This window comes from Cygnus atratus, chromosome 17 (genome assembly GCF_013377495.2).
Source record: "Cygnus atratus isolate AKBS03 ecotype Queensland, Australia chromosome 17, CAtr_DNAZoo_HiC_assembly, whole genome shotgun sequence".
In the NCBI taxonomy this organism is placed as follows: domain Eukaryota; kingdom Metazoa; phylum Chordata; class Aves; order Anseriformes; family Anatidae; genus Cygnus; species Cygnus atratus.
In genome coordinates, this window is record NC_066378.1 from 15,193,547 (window position 1) to 15,216,007 (window position 22,461).

At 45.2% G+C, this 22,461-nt stretch overlaps 1 protein-coding gene across 4 annotated transcripts in view; it reads right to left on the bottom strand.

Annotated features, from left to right (window-relative positions):
• TTC28 (tetratricopeptide repeat domain 28) overlaps window positions 1-22,461 on the bottom strand; it is a 169,885-nt gene that overhangs the window by 19,997 nt on the left and 127,427 nt on the right. For all 4 annotated transcript variants that reach the window (XM_050714214.1, XM_035565657.2, XM_050714215.1 and 1 more), the window contains 7 exons: window positions 21,014-22,355; window positions 19,537-20,060; window positions 17,825-17,934; window positions 17,406-17,535; window positions 16,766-16,984; window positions 14,653-14,818; window positions 8,138-8,278 (listed from right to left, as the gene is read on the bottom strand). In XM_050714214.1, the coding sequence (XP_050570171.1) occupies window positions 8,138-8,278; window positions 14,653-14,818; window positions 16,766-16,984; window positions 17,406-17,535; window positions 17,825-17,934; window positions 19,537-20,060; window positions 21,014-22,355 (2,632 nt within the window). The remainder of the gene's footprint in view (window positions 1-8,137; window positions 8,279-14,652; window positions 14,819-16,765; window positions 16,985-17,405; window positions 17,536-17,824; window positions 17,935-19,536; window positions 20,061-21,013; window positions 22,356-22,461) is intronic.

Below are 22,461 nucleotides of genomic sequence, written 5' to 3' on the forward strand. Positions count from 1 at the left end.
TTGCATTGCTATGGAGTTTCTCTATAAAATCAAGTGCCCAAAGTGCTGTTCACAACATTTATTACTTACCTATGAGTAGCAATTGTGTATGGGCAAACATGAGACCTGTTAACAATTGACTACAATCACAGGAAGATTTACAGTAGGGTTTTGCACCAACTAATCTAGCATGATACTGAAAGGAAATAGGAAAACAGGCAAGCAACAAGACATGAAGATTATGCCTGCACTTGCTGTCACTCCTCTGGATGGCTCCATGAAGTCAGAGTTATACATCTTAGGCACTGCCTCCGAAAAAATCCTGAGTTGTGTAAGCAGGTTAGAATCCACATTTCCAGCAAGACAGCTGATCTGAAACCTGCTTCCCTACTAGCTTTATAATTTGCTGCAATGCTGTTTTGCTCCCACTTTCCTGTTCCATGGGGTAATGGCAGTACAAATGACGGTTTCCTTTATTTGCTATCTGTCCATCTCCAGTCATTCTCTTACAGTGTTCACTGCCAAAACTCAGTCACAGAGCTGTCTCCAAGCCCCACCCAAATGCCACTACACAGTTCTTTTTCTCTCCACCCCAGCAGAACAGATTTAGTTTCCCAATGATTTTTTCTTCATGCAAGCAGCTGAACGGAGTTAATCTGGACCTGTTTTAAAGTAACAAACAAAACCAACACTCACCCCTCTGGTCCCCCTGCAGACTCATCAAAATCTTTCCCATCACTGACAGTAGTCCTCCTCAGCTCTGCTTTCCTTAAGCACCAAGAAGTCTTCCAAACATTGCTATTATTTCTTGAACAGCCCCTCACTGCACACTTCGTAGCTCTCCTTATCTTCCCTGAAACCCAGCATGTTAGCTATTTTCCCACATGCTTACACCAGCCCCCACTCTTACCAAGTTCAAGCTGTCAGCTACTCCTTACAGGAGCAATCTCTCCCTCTCTCTCACCCCAAAACTGCTACTGGCATTTCAGGGACAAGAACAGCACCTTGTGCCACTGACCAGGAGCCTGAACCTGAAGAATTCATGCAGCTGTTCCTTTATTATATACATTCCTTCCCAAACCAGTATGCATTCCCTTATCAGCTTCCATGTATATCAGGAGTCTACCCCGCACTTTATATATATATCTATATCTATCTATCTATAATGTGATAATTACCTGTGCTAATTAGGTATTTGAGCTTCAGTCATTTATCTGTACTGTGTTCATCTCATGCTACATGCATGACATGTTTCTGTACTTCCCTGTCTGCACATCCTTCTTCACAGATGCTGCAAGTGTAGCATCTATACTAGTACAGGCCTTCATTAGTCTTTTGCACTACAGACACTCCTATCAACTGGTCAGCCATCTGGCAGTCACTTTCAGTTGCAAAGAGTACATGTACATTGTGTGAGACCTACATGCAGCTCTTGTACGTAAGAATTATTGTACCATCTCCCTGTCCTCCAGAGACTTGGAGGTACTGTCATCACCAAGAGGCTAGTGAATGTTATGTGAGTGCTGACCTGGTGCCCATTTCCAACATCCCACAGACAGCTTTGCACATGTTCTCCAGGGTGTCAGGCATCACGAAACACCAGCACTCTGAGGAGACCGAGATGGCATGGCTACAAAAACTTACTGCCCTGTTCAGGAAATGATGTTGCCGCTCTCTAGTCTCTCTAATCCAGCAGCTGTGCTCCCCAGAAAGGTTATCCTTGGCATGGTGCCATGAATAACCATTTTATGTAAAAAGGATAATTTTCCAGAAAGTTTTAACAGGTGGGCCTTAAAAAAAAAAAAAAAAAAAAAAAGAGGAAGGGAGTGAAATGAGACATTTAATAGTAATGGTAGAACAGGGTCTGAAGTGCAACTAGAGTCACCACTGGGGCTGTCCAGCAATGAAAACAACAAATCTCATGCATAGAAGGCCACCCACGAGGGAACACATGCCCCATTGCCCTCATGGTGCCAAATGCATTAAATGGAGGATTCCATGTCAAGCTCATGCTCTGATGCTGCTGCATAGAGAAAGCCTCCTTCCATTCCTGGTCTCTGTGAACCACAGAGCCGCTCTCTCAAGCGTCTTCCAGTGCCATGCACCTGTGCCAATTTATATGACAGGAAAGCAGCTATAGTTTCCTGGATTCATGACCAACCCCTCACACTTCTTCAGGACAGTAGACTGCAATGTCTTCTGTTAAGAATCTTTATTCTCAAAAAATGCCTTGCCTCTGTTCGTTAGTTTTACCTCTTGCCTGGATCGATTCTTAGCTATCACCACACGAAATAAACAAAAGCAGAAAGCTTTTGCATATGCAGGAAATGAGAACATAACTAAGTGTCCAATAGGTCAACCAATGACATTAATACAGTTGATTGCATATCTGCTATAGGCATATGTGACTGCACAGTATCTCTTTATACTCACAGATTAGGCCAAATTTCCAGGAAAAGATAAGGTGAACAAAATGTTCCACTCAAGTGCACACCTTCTACCACTGCCAACCACAGGGCTGAGACAAAGCCCTGACCTCTTCTGACACATACCAACAAACAGATTTAGAAACTTTCTTTCTCCCCTCCCTTTCTCTCCTCAGCTGCTGCAACCAGTCACCGGACCCGGCTTACCTCATGTCTAAAAACTATTCACTAAAGAAAAAATGATGCTATTGCCCATGCTTTCCACTAACAAGACCTTTGTAACTTACAGGCCAACAGGAGCAATTTAAGAATGCAAAGAGAAGCCTGGTGTCTAACTGTCCATGCTCTCCTACACAAACAGGGATGCTGGTGAAAGCACAGGCACGCTGAAACTACTCAGCACTGTTGAGAACCTGACTAGGTGACTTGTGTGATACCAAGTTTCTTGGCAGCATCAGGATGGATTCAGCACTATGTCCTCCCCTCTGGACCGCGCTCTGCCTAGCTTCATTGCAGCAGCTGACTGAGCCAAGCGCACTGTGCAGTGCCCAGTTGTTTCTACACTATATAGCACAGATTTTAAAATCTGATGAAGAAATAGAATAGAAATTGTGCTTTCCCAATCCCGTGCATTCCTAGTGCCCTGATCCCCATGTACTTAAAGCACACACCTCTACTATATTCCATCTGATATACCACTGAGGAAGGGCAGGGATACCCTCCTGCTTATCCAGGATCAAGTGAGCACAAAGAGCACTAGTCCAAGCAGAACAGTCCTGGTCTTCCTCAGAAATAGCAATTTGCCAGCAGGTGGCACTCACCAGCCTAGTCATCGGTGTTAAACACATTTAACAGACTAATTTATTGCAGGGGATACAAGTTTGATTACTCTAATCAGCAGAGCCTCCTTCATCTTGTTTGCACAGCCTAGCAGCTCTACATTTATCCCTTCACCACTCAGATTGTTTTTTATTAGAACAAAACCAAAGGAATATCATAAATCTTCCACATCCTTTGCATGTCTGTGTACACACAGAGAGAGAAAATCCGTAGGGAGAGGCTGGACATAGATCTTCAGCAAGCAGAGCAAACCTGGAGCCCTGGCCATCTCTCTCCCCTTCCTCCCTGGCCAGTGCTAACAAACAGCTCTCCAGGTGGCCTGTCAGGCATCCGAGCCCAGGTGATTTCAATGCAACAAGATGGACACTTCTGAATCTTTCAGGCAAACACCCCTTCTATGAAGGGCCAGTGCTGCACAGCAGCAGGTCTGAGCATTTCTACCTTGCTGTTGCAGTGTTCCCTCCCCTGATTTCTGGAACAATAAAATTTGGACTCCCTGCACAGACTCTGCAGTGCTGCTTATTTATAATCCTTTGTATAAGGCATCCTGACCTGCATCAAGCAGAGGAAACAGCACAAACTGGGACTCAGGACTGCCTGCATATATCAGTGTTAACTCTGCTTCCGCCCTTTGTCTTGGAGACAGAGGAACAAAGCAATGATCCCATAACATCCTCAGAGAAAGATGGAGAAAACCCTTGTCATACAAGCCTTGAGCTCAGACTAATTTGGCATACCACCAGTCTCTCAGGGCCTGGCTTTGCTTGCGGAGGATGAATGTGACTAGGCACAGGAAGGAAGGAGCAGTTCATACTGCAGTCAGCACAGCACTGCTCTTGCCTTGGCACTCGTTAAGACTCTGAACAGGTCAAATATTACTCATGGCCAAGCACAGCCATTCTGGAGGGCTGAGAGTCAGACTTACTGCTTTAATGGTCTGACAGTCCTGGGACAAATGGATATCCATCAGGCCTGTCACTTCGCAAGCCTGCCTCAAAAAGTCCTTTCCCAGACATGCAGACCCATACCCGCATTCAAGGTCTTGACATACAACACCAAGCTGTGGGAAGCTCCGAAAAACATTCAAATATCAAGCCCCTGCAGACACTTTCAAGCACCCACAATTACCTCCAATACCCACCAGTGGTTGCGCATAACCCACAGGCCACCCAGCACTCTCTGCTTGGGTGGTCTGTACTTGGGCAGCCACAACACTGCCCCCCCCATATGGTACAGAACCAGGCAGATAAGAAACTCTCCGGCCACTGCTTTCCTAATCTGTCTTCCAAAGGCCTCACACTTTGTCCTTGGACAGCCAGAATCCCTGCCTTAGCACAGTTTCCAGGAGGATCTGGTCCATGATCTTGCAAGGCACAGAGGTTGGTTGGGAGACAACAATGTCCTTGTCACAAGTAAATTTGCTTCTCAAGTTATATTACTCCTTACCTCCTTATTTGCCTTCTACAAACTCTCATTATGATGCATTGTAAAAATTGCCCTCAGGGAAGTATATTTTACACTTAAGCAGTGGCAGGGCTGATCCACATGTTTTCTGCAGGAAGGCAGACAGACTGTGTCCCCCGTGATGGTGGAGAGGCCAAAGAAAAGGTGGGGAGCTATATTCAGGTGACGGCAATGATCACGTTTCTTGCTTGAGCAAAAGATGATGAGCAGGGAAGAAATCAAATTTTAATCTGGTCTAAAAGTCCTACAGAGCAGAGAACACAGAAGCTGTATAAGACATGAGCAACTGGGATTGTGTTGGGATCTCTTGGCATGAACTGCTTAGACAGCTACTGGACAGTACTGAGATTACTGCGGTGTCCCTTCAGCATCCCTTTTTCCTCCAAAGTCCTTTTCTTCTCAGAAGTCCCTTAAGTTAACTGCCAAACCTAGGCATTTTTGCTTTTCTAAGCAGAGCTGCCAAAAAGCATACTATTCTCTGCTTGAAAGCCAGAATCACCGGGTTACCTGATGACAGCAGCCAGAGGGCACCCATCCAAAACCAATGGCTGCATTTCAGTCACCCACTTGCCATCAGAAATGGAGACTGGATGGCTCCAAACAGTCCCAGCACGTCTAGGGCCTCATTTTGACATGGGACCTTAACAGCATGTGCAACTCCTGCGCGTGAAGGAACTCACACTGGCCCCAGGCCATGTAAACTCCCTTGAGGATCTCCAACATTCAAACACAAGATGTGAACACTGCATTCAGGCCTCACATGAGGAATGCAGGGCCTGCCTTGGCAGCAGGAAAAGGCAAGCTCTTACTCTCAACTGCAAGCAGGCCCTAGTCCCCTTTGTGCCCTGCACTGTAGAAGCCAAGGCAAACAGAGGCCGTACCTTCGTTTACTGCTTGTGAGGCACAACATTACCATCTCCTGAAGCACAACAGCAGCAATAACCCACTCATCACTGACCTACAGCTATGTGATTTCATGCCAGTATTAGCTGGCAGAAGAACAACTGCACAGAGGCGGCGAGCTGGAGGCCAGAGATGCAAGATGACAATTTGTATTCTTCCTAAACATTCAACTCTGTTGTTTACCCAAACTCTAAAAGCTCACAGTTCCTTGCTAGAACTCTAGTCCAGTGCATAGAAATGCTGCCTACTCCCCTTTCCTTTATTAATATTCTTCCTTCCATGTAGACTTTCATCTGCTTCATTCCTGAAGCTGCAGGACTCTTTCAAGGATAACTCCTTGCTGTCCCAAGCTCACTGTGCAACATGCACTATGCTGCATACTGCTCTCTACACTGCTAGATTAGGAAGAACCACGCAGTGTAACAATAGGACAGGTAATACTTCCTACAGTTCCCTTCTAGACTCTGTAGCCTCTAGTTTCATCATCTGTGGGACTGAAGCAGACATAAGTACTCAAAGGTTTGGGCAGGACTATAGCACCTGCCCTGAATCTGGGACTCAGCAAACCAGGTACAAACCAGATGTGGCAGCATCAGCTTTACCACTAGAGCTCCCTGATATTCCCCCATGTGGGGACAAAAGTTGGGCAGGGAGGCCACACAGAAGTATCTTGCCTTTCTCTTCATCTCAGTGCAGCTTGTGAAAACATCAGTCACGTTTGCTTCTAGTTCTCCTTCTGATGCTCTTGTGAGGGTGCTTTTAATGAAGTGCTCAAGTTCCCCCATCCCTGAGATTCTCCTAATAGCTACAAACCAGTTAATTCACAAGACACCTGAGGTAAGCTCCTAGATCTGTGTTCAAAGAAATGCATTTAGCTCCCAAGAAGCAAAAAGACACACAGATGCTGCATAAATGGCCTCCGTGGTGTTCCTGAAGATTGCATCCCCCAGAGCAGAACCAGAGCATATTTTCCCTTTGTAACCCGAGAGAAGTTCTCCTGTTCTGACCCTGATGACATGGCAAAATGTCTCAGCAATCCTGGGGGTCTGCCTGTTTGATCCTGAACAAGCAAGTACTGATAATTCACCACCACTGCGGTAGCATGAATAGGTAAGTATGTGGACTGTGGAAAGAAAAAACAGATAGTTGTTAGGGCCAACAAGCAGCTCCCAGTTTCATGGGGATGCTATTGCTACAGCTCATAAGCTCCAGTGATTGCTCCCTGTACTGCAGGCTGACTGCTTTCTCTTTTCCAGCTGTGAAAGGCCTCGAGTGTCCTGTGCCCATATTCTACGCTGGAACACAGATCTAGACAGAAACCCTGGGTTGCATCATGTAGCGTCTCTCCATTATGGGAGCGGTAACAATGGAAAAATTCTGTCTTCAATGGTCATTTCAAACACTTGCCCTAAACAGCATGGTGTTGTGAAAGACTGAGACCTGTGCAAACTATAAGTGACAGAAAATGAGTGGAGATGGCATAGCTAGTGCACAATCCTGTAACTTTGGAAATGCAGCATATTACCACCTACTTAGTACACCAGTTAAAATCCACAGAAACAAGTACTTCCACCAGAAGTGTGTAAGCAGAGAGCTCCAAGTTCCACAACTCACAGACAGCAGGGACAAAAACAGACTTCCCCTGCAATTGTTCAGATGGTCAAAAATGGCTCTTGTCCAGCAGAACAGGAAATTAGAAATGGCTGCCCCTCAAGACCAAGTTGCCAGTTTACAATTGCTGACAAGTCTTTGATGGCTATCATCTTAACCTATCAAGTTCAACTAGAAATGCAATGAAGATGTCAACCCCTACATCTCCCAAACCAAGCTACTGGGTTCCTAAGTGAAATACACAGTCCTGTCTAGGTCTCTGCCCATGGCCCTCCCTCTCAAAAGAAGGCACAATGATGCTTTCATTTGTTGTCCTGCCTCCTTTCTATTGAAAATTTGTAGTTGTAAAGAAGGAAGCAATAGGACCCCATGCCCAAACCATGAAGATTTTTTCGTCCTTCACATGTAAGATTTGAGTCTGTAGAATAAAACCAAGCCCCAACAGGCCACATATCTGTCAAAGGACACTAGGCACCTGAAATACCTGTCCCAGGCTGGACAGGCGTGCAGCAGTGGGTGGTACTGGATTCCCAGTCCCGTCAGGAGCAAGATGCAAGGCTCTCCTGAGAAAGGGAAAAATTCTCACTGTAACAAATTAACACAAAAGAAAAGGATTGAAGGGGAACACCTATGGGCCCCTCTGCTCAGAAAGGAAGAGACTACTGTACATACTAACATGGGGACCTTATTCCCAAGATAGATGCTTAGTGTTCCCCAAGCATCAGAGTTGTGAAGACATATCCACAGGAATGGTTACTGCAACCAAAACAAAGAGCATCGGTTTGCTGTTCTGTGTCCTTGAAACATGGGGGAATAAGGGAGACCACTAACAACGTCATCAGCTCTAGTCTGAGGTCACGGCAAGACATCTCATTCTGCTTACTGATCCCCACAGTGCAGCACTGTATTCTCACCTGTTCAGGAGGTTGTTCCTGCTGACCATCCTCAGGAAGCCAGTTGGATCAGTCACTGAGTTCAGCTTGTTATTCATCTCCTCATACTGTTGGTCCATGATATCCCCAGCTTCACTCTCAGTCTCACTGCTAGCACAGGCTCTGCAGAGGGAACAGCAGGTTGAAGGAATCATTGGTGCAGGACAGAACAACAGCTTTGTAACAAATGCTCAGCCAGTTTGAGAGAAAATTAATTTCAGACAACCTCAACCAAATGTTAAAGTCAAACTTTCCCTGGATTGCATCTCCTCTCCTGTTAGGCATACAAGATAATAACAACCCTGTACCTTCCTCTTGCCCTGGGCATTCTTAAGGGTTTAAAGCGTTACACACAATGATAGAAATACAGGACCCAAATTCCCATGCCCAGCAAACAGATAAGGACTTGTGACGCTACTGAACAGAAAAGCTGATGTTTAAAGGAAACACCAACTCAGCCCTTGAATTGCCTAAGCACATATGCTAGCATACCCTTTCCACAAAAAAACACGACAACAACAAAAAAAACACGACCCTCCAAGCTATGTATGCTCCCTTCACTGGCAAAGCTCAATATACAAAAGGCAGCTGTGTTGATGTTCCTATTATACAAACAGGGAAAGACACACATAGACAAAAAACCGACTCCATCAGTGACACTAGGACAACAGCAACAGAGAGAAATATAGAGAAATATCTAAATGACCATCTTGTCGTAGATTTTCCATTTAAATGCTATGGTAGCACTTGTTTTTCCTTTCTAAAGGCAGAAAGCAAACAACTATTGTATGTGCATTTTTAACAATCCCTTCCTTTAATTTAATAAATAATTTGCATATCATATGGTGCATCACAAGCCTTGGAATTTGTACGCTTAAGCGAAAGCTGCTGTGCTGCCTGCATCTCACTTATGCTTCCTTTTACTGGGTTCCTGACAACTTACAGCCTTTCCTCAAGGACACATTTTTCAATAACAAGCACGTGAATCAAATTATCGTATAACAGGTATTTGTGCAGATAACTATACATGTTGCTGTATGGACCACAGGATATCTTACAAATATACTTCCAGGTCAATATCATTTAATAACCTGAGAGAATAAGCCTTAACAAAAGCCATTCACTTCTTGAACATTGAAATGGGACTAGTCAAACAACAGTCAAGAAGAAAAAAGTGGGGGGTGAGGGTTAGGGGAAGAAAAGGTTGTCAATGGCTGTCTCCTGTATGTTTTTCTTCCAGCTGTAGGCATGCTGAGTCTTGAGTCCTGGCACAGTTTTAAGTATCACTCATGATGAATATTTGGAGCTCCTACAAGAGTTAAAAATCTTGAGTTCATGAACCCAAGAGAGCAGGTCACACGCTTTCCCAGAAAAGAAAGAAATCTGTCCCAACAAAAATTCAAGCAGTCTTCAAAGTCTCTCACACTTTATTTTTTTGCAAGTATGTGTTATTCGTTACCTTAATTAGACAAGCTGAGATGAAGAATTTTCAGCACAAAGCAAAGGCTGCAGTGTAGAACCTAACATTACCACAGCAAAATCCTGGTGACACATCCTATGAGAGCATCCCTTCCTCCCAGGAGCAAAAAATGGGAAGATGTGCCACCTTGGTGGTGCAACAGTACCTACAAACATGTTTACACCATTATGGAAGGCAACTGCACTTAAATATCAATGCAAAAGCATACAACTACAGTGCACTTAAGCAGGCCATGAACTGAGAAGTCGAAGCCAAACAAAAGTTTTCACATGCATGCTGTACATATTCAACTCCTTTTGTTCTTTATTGACAGTCAGAGAACAGCTTCCAGGGACTGCAGGTGACAGTTTCTCCTGGGGGTGTGCCATGCTGGAGTATGGCGGCAATCAGCAATGCTGTAAGGAAGCACTTGATAATATGAGGAAAGAGTTTCAAATCAGAACATGATATTGACCCACACGGAGCAGACAAGACTTGTTTAATAACCTGCATATAATTTTGAAGTGGGGAAAGAGCTTCTGCCTGTGATCATACCACACCAGCCCAATGATCTCAGAGACAAGCATCAAACCCACAGTCCTTAACCAAGAACATACCACCACCATCCCCACAAAAAGAGGAGGAAGCTGACATCACAGTAAATTAAAGACTCATCCCAGAACCTGAAGACTGAAGGACTCCCTTTGCCAGGAAAAGTCTGTGATGACAAATGGTGACCAGAACTGAAAATAGCATCTGAAAACATAAGGAGTAACCGCAGATTTTGGTTGTGTACATGCATATCTAGAGGATAAGATTCAACCATTGGTACCTAGAGATGGATGTAACCTTCTGAAACATGAAACCCTGATCCTTTAAAAGAAGGGTAGATGGAACCAATTCAGTCTTGCTTTTTCTTTCTTGTCCTTCCTGTCAGTATTTGCACCTCAGAGGGAGTGACTCTGTTCTTCCAGAAAGAATCATAGAATCATAGAATATCCCGAGTTGGAAGGGACCCATAAGGATCATCAAGTCCAACTCCTGGCACCGCACAGGTCTGCCCAAAAGTTTAGACCATGTGACTAAGTGCACAGTCCAACCGCTTCTTAAATTCAGACAGGCTTGGTGCAGTTCCCTGGGGAGCCTGTTCCAGTGTGCAACCACCCTCTCGGTGAAGAACCTCTTCCTGATGTCCAGCCTAAACTTCCCCTGCCTCAGCTTAACACTGTTCCCCTGAGTCCTATCACTGGTGATAACGGAGAATAGGTCACCTGCCTCTCCACTCCCCCTCACGAGGAAGTTGTAGACTTCCAAGAACAGAGAGCTCATGCTCCACATGCACGCACAAGAAAGAACTGGATGAAGCGTCAACATCCGGAACTCATGTGTAAAACCCAGGAAACACGAAGGCTGGAGAGAATAACTTCTGACATTTCCTTTAATGGGAATCACACAGCTCATTTTCAAGCAAGACTTAAAAAATTTATCTCCTAAGGTGTGACTGAAGCCAAGAGAACAGATTTAATGTAAGGCCTGCGAACCACTAGACATCACCACAGACAAGGATAGGCCTTAAGTATAGCATTATTTAATAGCAATAATTTCATGATTATGATCATTCAAATAGCTGTGCTTATGTGCTTGCAGCTTCTCAGGGCTTTAACGTGCAGGAAGCTACTCCCCTTTGTCAATTCCCTTAGACTTCGATTACTCAGCTGGTTTAGGTTCCAATTGCTCTTTCTCAGAGTACTTAATAAAAACCCTAGACTAGCATGCAGTTTGTTATTGGTCACAGTGAAATGAATAATCCAGTCAAAGAGCTGTAAAAAAACATATGTTCCCCTTCAGAAAGCCACCTTCACAACTGGGGAAGGTTATGTACCTTGTCAGAAAGTACAAACCCAAAATGCATCCAGATGAGACAACTGGAAGTCCAATACATGCAGATGTGGGTATCACTGGAGGGAGGTATCTGCTGCCCCTACTGCATCTGCTTTCAAACTGTCTCAACGTTATGAGTTAAGCATAGAGTCGTCTCAGCAACTCAACTGACACAATCCTGACAAATCCCTTGTGAGGTTGGTGGGTGATTTCAGAAAATGGAAGTTCAGACTGAGTTCTGGACAGACTGGGTCAGAATCTCTAAGTCTAACATGATTGCTGACCTTAGGCTCACTGTTCCTGATCCACCATTTTGGCTATCAGCAGCAAGAAGTCACCTGTTCATGATCAAAATCTGTTACAGATACTGCCAGTATTTCAGCAACGTGTACAAACGTCCACATTAGCAAGATTCTGGGTCCCTGAATACCCGTCTCTCACTGAATCACTAGAGTTCATCCTCCCACAATGGCAATACTAAATTTTTTAGTGACACTCCAAAGGAACTTCCAGACACCAACATCACACTCAGAGAGATAGAATCTAACACCATGTTCATGGGAAGTTTTCAGACTGGTACTATAATTTTGTTCAAATCATTTTGTATCTTATCATTTACGGATAATCACTGCTATAGTCACAAAAATATTTATATATAGAAGTAGAACAAAGAGAAAGGATGAGCAAATCACTGTGTAGCTAGCCCAAAGGAACAAAAACCCTTTATCTATCTCCCAGCTGTAAAGCTACGTAAACCACACAGATCACTGACATAGCTTTCCTCCTTGGAGACTACGGCAGAGAAGCAGAGAAAATGGCTCAAATCAGTTTTCTTCTAGATATATGTTGTCCATCTCGACTCAGGTATCTCCTTCACCTTTCTCATACCAATTAACTTTCCTCTCTTGTGTGGGATAACAATGCATGGTTTATTTATTTATTTTTTTCTGTTTTGGGGAGTGGTTTGCTTTCCTTCTCATTTGCAGCCCAGTCAGTTCAAACATGGCCACAAATCTGCTTGCATTCTGCTGCGTGTACCTCTTAAGAAAATGACATAGGTTATGGACTGCTAGGTTTTAGCGCTCTGAAGCAGCATCTCAAAGATTTTGATGTGTCTTCAGTCTGTCACTGGCAAAGACTTTAGGACTGTACAAATTGTTTAGTTCTTACAAGATTAACGTAAGAATTTTAATGGTAACATGGGTGTCTAAAGTAATCTCAAAGGGTTGCAGAAACCCACAAGTAATTTATATAGCAAGAGTTTGTCAGTTCTTTGGGCAAATTTCCAATGAAAAGTGGAAAAGAGCATCTTGTGTTCTTTAGGAGACTGATACAATAACCATCCTGTTAAAACACAAAGAAGGAAACAAAAAAAGAAAAACAACCCACCCCACACACTCCCTTAAAACACAACAAAAATCCTGAGATCTCCTCTCAAGTTAGTAGTGTTCTACACAGGTTCTTTTCTGGTAATGCAAACAACAAACTTCTCAGTCAAAGTTAGATACAATGCAAATAGCTGCACTCAGGCCAGTAGACATTATGAAAATATAGAGCACTGAAAAGCTAAGATAAGCTTGGAACAGGCCACGAGTGGTTTATAAGACAAAGACACCTCCTAAACCTTCTAAAAGCTAGTATTTTTGTGGTTTAGACATAAATAAATAGATAAGAAAATAAACAAATAAATTAGGTAGAGCTTTCTCTTCAGTTCCCTAAGTAAAGGTAAAACCAGAAGAAGGCGGCTCTGCAACCTGAAGCATCCTCCCCTGCAAACCTTTCAGGGCACATTCAGCATCCCAGCATAGATGCACATTCTTTAATTTACTCTGGAATTGGTGAAAATGATAAAAGTTATTTACCACACCCGAGTCCACAACCTCTACTGGTTTCCACTTTTGGCATCTGACTCTCCCATGAAGGGAAAAACACGGAGGGACTCACCATCCATGCTGAGCACATGTTAACAGCCTCTCAGAGCTTCACATCCAGCAAGCTGATTGTAACCAATGTTATTAATCACTGGTGTTAGGGACATAGCATAACCAAGTGTTATATGTCCCCTAATCTGGGGAGAGAATTAATTTGTCTGAGTTACTGCAGGAAGTCCTGGGGAAAAAGCAACTGGGAAATCTGGTAACATTCTGCATAGTCAAAACACCTAAGAGGAAGCTTCAGAACTGGGGTTATGATCGTATTTCATTTTGACAGAAAATTCACATCCTGTTAGACTGCACTGTGAGCATCAAGGGCAGAAAGCCACGGACACTGCTGGTGGGTGGACGACAAAGCATAGTTTGGTTTTACTGCTGCCTTCTGCACAACACTGCTCTACCTCACACCACTGCAGTGTCAGGTATGCAATGGAATTTGCTGCCTACAATGGCTATTACAAAAGATGAAAAAAGATTAATTAGGAGAGTAGAATAGGTTCCCTGGATCCCACAGAATCCTAAGCTCATATCAATTCAAGGATCAGTGCCATCATTTCCTCTTTCTTGGCTAACATCATGACCTGGAACCCCAGTTTTGGATGTACACTGCCCCCATAGACCATGGGTTGCTCTCGGAAAGCTATCGGTATGGTGGTGACTCTAATGTCAGCTGTTAATGGCTTGTGGGGGCTGGGGCAGCACAAAGAAGAGGACATTTTTCTATAGCCTTGGGGACTCAAGAGTGCTTCATTCACAAATTTCAGTGCTGCATAAAAAGGCAATACAGCTTTAAAAAAGATTTAAAAATGGTACAGCTTAAAAGAGCCCCAATTCACATAAATTTTAAGAGCTGGTTAACAAATCAGCGAACACATACCTTTAAATCTCCTTTGCACCAGTAGTAAACTAGACCTGCAAACAGCCAGTGTTACCAACCTACTCCAAGTAAAGAAACTATGCAGTAAGCCGCACTTATAACAAGATGCTAAATTGTTGCCAAATTTTTTTCCCTGAACTACTCACATACAAAGAATGGACAAGGACATTACCAGCAGAAAAATAGACATGGATACCTGAATAAAACAATTTTGTAGTTGCTGTAATGAAAATTTGCCCCCTGCTCTCACTCTCAGCTCTCAGACTTCTCATCCCATTAGTTGAACTGTTATCGCTTTCTGGTGAGAAAGTGGGAACCAGGATGTTAAACCCTATCTCCAGCTTACCGGGTATAGTAGGAATCCACACCCAGCGCCTCCCGTACACTTGAGACATACTGTTCCAATGCAGAGTTTGTTACTGTTTGCAAAGTCACACTGTTGGCTTCAGGGAAGTCCCCAGCATTTTCTGTCAGGCTGTCACCCAGATAATACTCATGAAATTTTAGAATTCCTGCAAGGAAAAAGAATCATGACATTATTTCTGCAGGGGAGGAAGAGCACTGCCGGCAACTGTCCAGGAAAGCAGAACAGTCCCTAGCACTTGTCATTTCCAGTACAACTGTGGCAATGCATTCTGTGCCATGTCTCCACAGGGCTTTTCCAGACTTCTGAATTACAACTGGTTATTTAAAATCTGGCTTTGTACTTTGCAGATGATAGCTTTTATGAGATGCTCAGAATGCATTTGCTATTGCAGCAGTCTTATATAAATTAGAAAGCACATCTTTCATGCAAGCATGCGTAAGTCACCAATGTAAGTCACATTTCCACAGCTATGCATGAAAAATACCTAATAGTCTCTGTTCACATACATTGAACACATAAGGCCTCAAATGCTGAACAAAATTGCTATTACTACAGCAGAACCTTCTCATGTCACACAAAGGTTTTTCATTTTACTCATATGCATGAAAATACATTATATACGAAGAAAGGTGTATTAATGCATAGTAAAATACTAAATATTAGCATTTCACAACGGATAAGACTTATAAAGAACAATCGCTGTTTTGGTAAGAATTCAACTAATACTCTAGATAAAACCTTCCTCCATTCATACTGCCATAACCTTTCTGATACAATTCTACAGTGCTGCAGCCTGTGATCAACAGCAAAAGGCTGCTTTGTATGCCCTGTTTGCATTGACAGCATAGATCAGTTATCAAGAGTGGGGGAATAATGAATAAAGCAGCTCCTTTTGTCACAAATACAGAATCAGTGAAGAGGCTCTAAAGGCACAATTTCAGTGGGATAATGAGGATCCTGGGCTGTCATTGAAGCTACTCTCCACCAGCAGTAATGAGATGAGAAGGGATGGAGTCACTGCTGAAGAGCTCCCCAGCAAAGCTGTTCAAGAGAAAACCTGCATGTTAAAGACAAAAGCACCAGTGTCCCTCTCCTTCCTCACACCTGTCAGTGCCTTCAAGGAGCCAGTCACAAACCCATGTACTTGGAGAGCACAGCTGCACTTCTACACAACCCAGATGGGCAAGGAGGAGACTGGTTGTGAAGGCTGGTGGCAAATCCTGCACTCCTGATCCATATAATTCTAGTATACTCAGCTTGATCTCAATACTACAGAATTAGTGACATTTTATTGTGCAAAGTACAGAACTAAAGAGCCAGTTAGTGCCAAGGATGCGTAGCAGGATGACATCATCTTAAACTTATACCATCAATATTACAAGACACCCCCTAAAAGAGCACCTTCCAATCGCTGTCATCCCATCTGAAGTCAGAAACATGTGAATGTCTGCTTCCCTTCCCAAAGCATTTTTGGTGTAATCTGAATAGTGCTTTTTATCTCTTTCATTTTGTTATGGTGAAGGGCTGCAATTATTACATTATATCCAGAAAGAACTCATGAAAATTTACAGTCATCATTTTATTAGATAATGAAAAACAGCTGCCTGCAAAAAGCAATCCTCTTCAAATTAATCCTCCTTGCTCTCCTGTGATAAGCATTTCCGCATTCATATGAGCGGAATTCAGAGGATCAGGCAGTTCAATGATGTATCAGGAAGCAAGGATGCCCTTCTGTTTTCTGCAATCCAATTCAGTGAATAAATGCCAAAAGCTTTTGGAACGATAAAGCACAGAAATATAATTAAAGTAAGCATTCTTATGCATTAAAGATTCTCACAGACCAAGGTACCTGGAATCCCATTACTGCTCTGCATTGCTCTGTGAGAAAAACATACAGATTAGAGGTTGAAAAACGGAAATATTAAACACCTGAGACATTTCCATCTCCAGATGAATGTCAAAATCCTGAATAAGAACTTCTATGTCATTATTGCTGTGGCTATGCCACCATTTCCCGTCTATTTAGCTCCAAGGTTCTGGATCCAAAGGATTGCTTTTGTTCATAGGCTCTCACCTCCAAAAGGGACCTCACCTGCCCCAGGAGCCAGCAGCCAGCTGTACAGGTAACCTGCTGCCAGTGAGTAGTAGAGAACAAGTCCCCTCTGGCCATTCACTGTCTCCAGGACCTGGTCAATGGTCACCGGAGAATAGGGATCAGAGTCCTGCTGCCCAGTCTGGCGTTCCACGAGCAGATCAGCAAACGCCCTTGTTCGTCCTCTCTCTGCTACTGCCAAAGCTTCATCATGGTGACCTGAAAAGACAAAGCCATCTCTCAGACCTGACACCAACATGGTCTGCAGTGACAAGTGCGGGAACAGGGACAGGTGCTATCCCAGCTCAAACACAAACCTAGTGAAACAGCATCACAGCATTTATTTCTGGAAAGAGCAGTCCAGCACTGGACTATGGTCCCACAGATCATCTTGGCTGCAAGCACTAACATGATGTATGGGGAAATCAGTCACAGAGTCAAATAGCTGGAGAAAGAATGGAAGACTATCCACAGGTGCCTGAAACCCAAAGAGACCCTTACTTCTGTCCTGGCAAACAAACGCTGTGCTTCATCAGACAGGTAAGAGCAAAGGTTGTAGCACGAACTGTCTCCCTGCATCTTTAGTCAAACTGTGGCACAAGCGTGGAGTTCAGACCCAGCAGGCGATGGTGTCTCTTACCTAGGCTGACAAGTACTCGTTGCAGGGCCTGATAGGAAGATGTCTGCAGGTCGAAGAGTGACAGCTTGTAATCTGTGCTCAGCTGCACCTCATGTCGGATAGTTTCAAACAGTGCCGAGGCCCGGTACAACTGGTGGGGGGAAAACAGCCATGGTAACTCCCTAAACAGATGCAGCAGATAGTGCTGACTAGGAGAGCAGGATCCAGGGGCCACCATAGCCACAGATGGGGAGGTCAGCCTCAGACAGCCCCTCAGCATGTCAGCATCCCTGGCTGAGGGCAGGGGGCTGGGGATGCAACAAGAAGGCACATGGGCTCAGTGCATCATACACCCTGTCCCAGGATGCACCAGACATTTCCTCCCCCTACGACAGAAATGACCCACAGGACTCACAAGCATGGGACAGGCCATGGAATACCTGGTGCTGAGACTCCTCCAGGTTCCCACTTGCCCAGAGGGAAAGGCCAAGGCCATGGCGGATTTTGGCTTCATCTTCTCTGCGTCCCAGCTGCTCTGCCAGCCTCAGTCCTGAAAAGCAGTCATAGTGAGAGAGGGCTGGAGGGAGAAGTGGCTTTAGCCTCCAGGTGGAACATTCCTCCTGCCTCAGTTGCCTGGGGAGATGTTGGCTCAGGTGGGCCACATGCCTCCCTGGTGCCTGTGGCAGGCAGACAGCGGTGCTGGAGAGCAGTGAGATGTCAGCTGCAGCACTGCTAGGCAGCGCCTGCTTACACTCGAATCAACACCTGCATGAGAGGTGCCTAAGCAAGACAGACGTTTCCATGGACCAAGACACAACCCAAGTGAGGTTAAGGTGCAATCCCAAGACACTCTGTACTCTTCTACCAGGAAGTTTGACTTGTAAATCTTAAAAGCCACACAGACAATCAAAATCACACTGAACTGCCAAACACTACCAGAGAAGAGGCTCTTGCCACATTACTTGTTCATTTCCCACTAGCTATTCCAGCATCCTGGAAGGTTCTACATGGTTTCTCTACTGAGCCCAAACAGAGGGCAGGGTCCTGGCATGAGCGACATAAAGCGCATTTTACTTACAGCAGCACCTTCTTGTTTGTCCCCTGCTTCCATCACACTCCAAGCCTCTCACCTCCATGGGCCCTGCTGCTGCCAACAAGGATGCTCTTATCTACTTTGTTTCCTACAGACTGGAGAAGGGGAGGCCTGGTTGTGACCATGCATCTCAGCAGCAACCAGCATTTACATTTTTTTTTTCAGGAATCTTTCATCACACAGGGAAAAGGAGCTGCATATAATTTATCTCCTTCCAATATAATTGAACTCCCTCAGGTTGTTGGAATCCTGTCAAAGTCAGTTTAAAAAAAAATGAGACTAGCTGATATAATTAATCCTTCAGCTTCCAACTTCATACGCTCCAACTACATTGCTCATCTCCTCCATCTGAGAGCTACCGCCCTGAACAAATGCTGCTTGCATGCTGGAATCTTTTTCAGCAGCACAAGCCGGAGGCCTGCGCTGGTCCTGGCGCTCAGCAGCGGGCAGATGGCTTCTGAACACCGAGGGCTGCACCTCCCAACCAAACAAGAGTTGTTTTCACTATCAGCTTACAGGACACTCACCCATCTGGTCTCACTCCCATTGGAGCTCAGAAAGAAAAGCCAGGTGGTGAGCAGCAAAGCACAGCTCAGCACACATTAGTTCCAGACTTACTTTTGGATGAGTATGTCCTTACCCATGCAGCCAATTCCTGGGATGCAGTGCTATCTACAGAGAGAGCTTACACCTTCAATGCTCAGGCACAAGCAGGCTTTACAAAGACTCATTAGATGCAGTCTGGATTCAAGCTCAGAGCTGGATGGGAAGCCCCCAGGAAGGAAGAGACTGCTCTGCACAACACTCTCTTCACAGGATGCCAGGAAAGCTCTGACTGACATGGCGTGCTGACCAGAACAACTTGCTTGTGTAGCTACTCACATGGATGCTCAACAGTAGCTATGTATGTCTGCAAGAGCTTTTGCATCTAAGTCACTGTCAAACCCATTCTATTAGTGCCACACTCACAGTACCTCACTTCTCTCCAAGTGTTCAGGCCTCCCTCCTACTCCCCTACATCTATCACAACGTGCTATGTTGGAGGATTCAGCCTCTTACCTTCCTGCAGGTACATCACAGCCTGAGAGTAGTTCTGCAAGGCATGATGAGTCCTTCCCAGACTGCTGTAGGATATAGTTTTGGCTACAAGATCGTTCATTTGTGCTGCAATGCTGAGATGCTGTTCCTGATAAACTACCGCCCTCTCGTAGGTGCCCAAGGACTCGTAGGTCAGGCCCAGGTTCCCGTAGGCTCGGCCTTGGCAAGTGGGATTGTTGGTCTCCTCCGCAATCTGCAGGTCTAGCTGGTGATACTGCAGGGCTGTGTCATACTCTCCCATCTGCTGATAGACCCCACCAAGGCCGCAGGCAGCATCACTCTCCAGAGCTCGGTCCTTCATCTCTCGAGCAATGTTCAGCTGGCGTTCCAGGCAAGAAATGGCTTGTTCGTAATTCCCCAGCTGGCTGTGCAGGCTCCCCAGCTCCCCATAGGCCTGGGCTTTGTTAAATGCCTCCCCCAACTCATGTGCCACCACAAGCCTCTTCTCAAAGCATACCAGAGCCTGCTGCAAACTTCCCATAGCTCTACAAGGGAAGAAAACAGCATTGATTTTGCCAGTATTTTCTTGAAATATAATGTTTTGTCACTTCCTCTAGAGGCCATCTCAAATCTTTCAGGCAAAGACAAATGTTTTCCCCCTAGGAGTCATGCTCAGTGTCTTTGAATCACCATCCTTCCTCTGCTACCCTATAAACTTCTTGCTCCAAGGACAGAGCAACATCAGCTCCATTATTTGAGCCAGTAGCAGAGACAAAACCATTTTCTTCCCAGCATCCAGATGACTCCGTTACTTGGTCCTACGCCATATCCCTGTGCATGTATACAATGGCCACACAAACACATCCTGCCATTAACACAATGCACCCATTTTCACTTGTCTAGACATCAACCTCCCTGCCCTCTACTGCATATCTAGACTGCCCCCAGCAAGCCAGCCAAGCTTCACTGATAACCAGTTCGCATGCACACTTCAGCCCCACAGCCTGTTATCTCCCTTTCCCTCACACTCAGCTCTACTCCTGTTCCCATCTGTGCATTCCCACATGCTCCCTAAGTAGCACGCAACCTTCCCCATGCTGTGCTCTATGCAGGTACGGACACAGGCCACCTTCTCACATTTCTGCGTGCATCCCATACCTCTCTCCTCTGTTATATCAATGTTTCCCCTCGACACACACAAGCACACCTCCCGCCAGTGCCTCTAGGCAAGCACAGCTGTGCACAGATATGAATGCTCCCATGCACACGCTCCTCCCAGCAGCCCACTGGCTTCCAGTGCCTTCAGGGACTCAAGCACAAGTTCGTGTGCAGAGCCTGAGCACCAGGCGGGCTCACAGGAACTCACCTGAACCAGGATCAGGCAGGCTACATCCGGACTATAACACCTGGCAATACTGAACAACAGATGCCTTTCTGTGTGCTTTAACAGACTGCATTTCACTGCCTTTTGTTGCAATACACATACAGCGTTCCTTACCTGTGTCCATTGCCCAGGCCCCGGTAGGCCTTTGCCTGATCTTGCATGCGGTTCAGGCTTTGAGCCACCGACAGATACTGTTCATAATACTTTATAGCTTCCTCAAAATCTCCCAAAGCTTCATAACAATCTCCCAGGTTCCCATATGCTCGGCCTCGATCCAACACAGATTCATTTCCGCTGAGCTGCTGCAGCATGGCCAGCTGCTGTTCAAAGTAGCCAATAGCTTCCTCCATGACATTCATGTTCATCTTGGTAATGCCCATGTTACCATAGACTTGGGCTTCTATGCTGGGGTCCTTCAACTTCTGCCCAAGATCCAGTTGTTCTTCGTAACACTTGAATGCCATAGTGTACTTCCCAAGTGACATGTATACTGCAGCAAGGTGACCGTGTGCTCTGCATTCACCTGACACATCACCCAGCTCCTGGTACACCTCCAGCTCCTGTGTATGGTAACCTAAAGCCTTATCACACTTCTGTATCATTCTGTATGCAGAGCCCAAGGCTGCATAGGCGCTGGCTTCCAATCTCCTGTCTTTAACATGATGGGCTAAGCTCAACTGCTGCTCATAAAATTTTATTGCACCACTTACGTCTTTTTTACAGACAAATATATCCCCCAAGTTTCCCAGAGCTCGGAATTTGGCCTGGGAATTGTTCAGAGACTGTGCCAGGGACAACAGATACTTTTGACACTCCTCTGCTTTGCCGAAGTCCATCAAGGCTTTGAAGGCCAGGCCCAGGTTGCAATAAGCTTTGGCTTGGCTCAGCTTGTCATGAAGATCCTTTGCTAAGGCAAGATCCTGCTCATAGTACTTAACAGCCTCTTCGTAGTTCCCAAGGCAGTAATGGGCATAGCCAAGGTTATGGCAAACTTTACCCTCCCCTTCCATGTCCTGTAGCTCTGGGGACAAGCGCAGGTATTGCTCGTAGTAAGGTGCAGCCTGCACAAACTCTCCTCTTGAGCAGTGGAAGTTGCCCAAATTGCTGAGGGCCCGTGCTTCACTCTGGATGTCTCGCAGCTCCCGGGCAATGTTGAGATGATTTTGGTAGTGCTGCAGAGCACGGTCATGGGCACCCAGTGCTTGATAGGCAACTGCTAAGTTCCCATGTGTAGATGCTTGAGAGGCTCGGTCATTTACTTCCATAGAAATCTGCAGCTCCTGCCGATGGTACTTGACAGCTTGGTCATACATGCCCAGAGCATTGTAAGCATTGCCCATGTTGCCATAGGCCCGGCCCTGGGCCGCATAATCACTCAGCTCCTGAGCTATGGACAGATGTGTCTTATGCAGCCGCAGCGCAGTGTCATAGTCACCTTTCATCTGGTGAATGATTCCTGAAAAATAGCAGAAACGGGTTCAAAGAAACCAGTCTATCACGGTGACCCTTCTGCAACACCTTGCTATGCCAGGACTTTTCTGCAACCTGTCATTTAGCAGCCC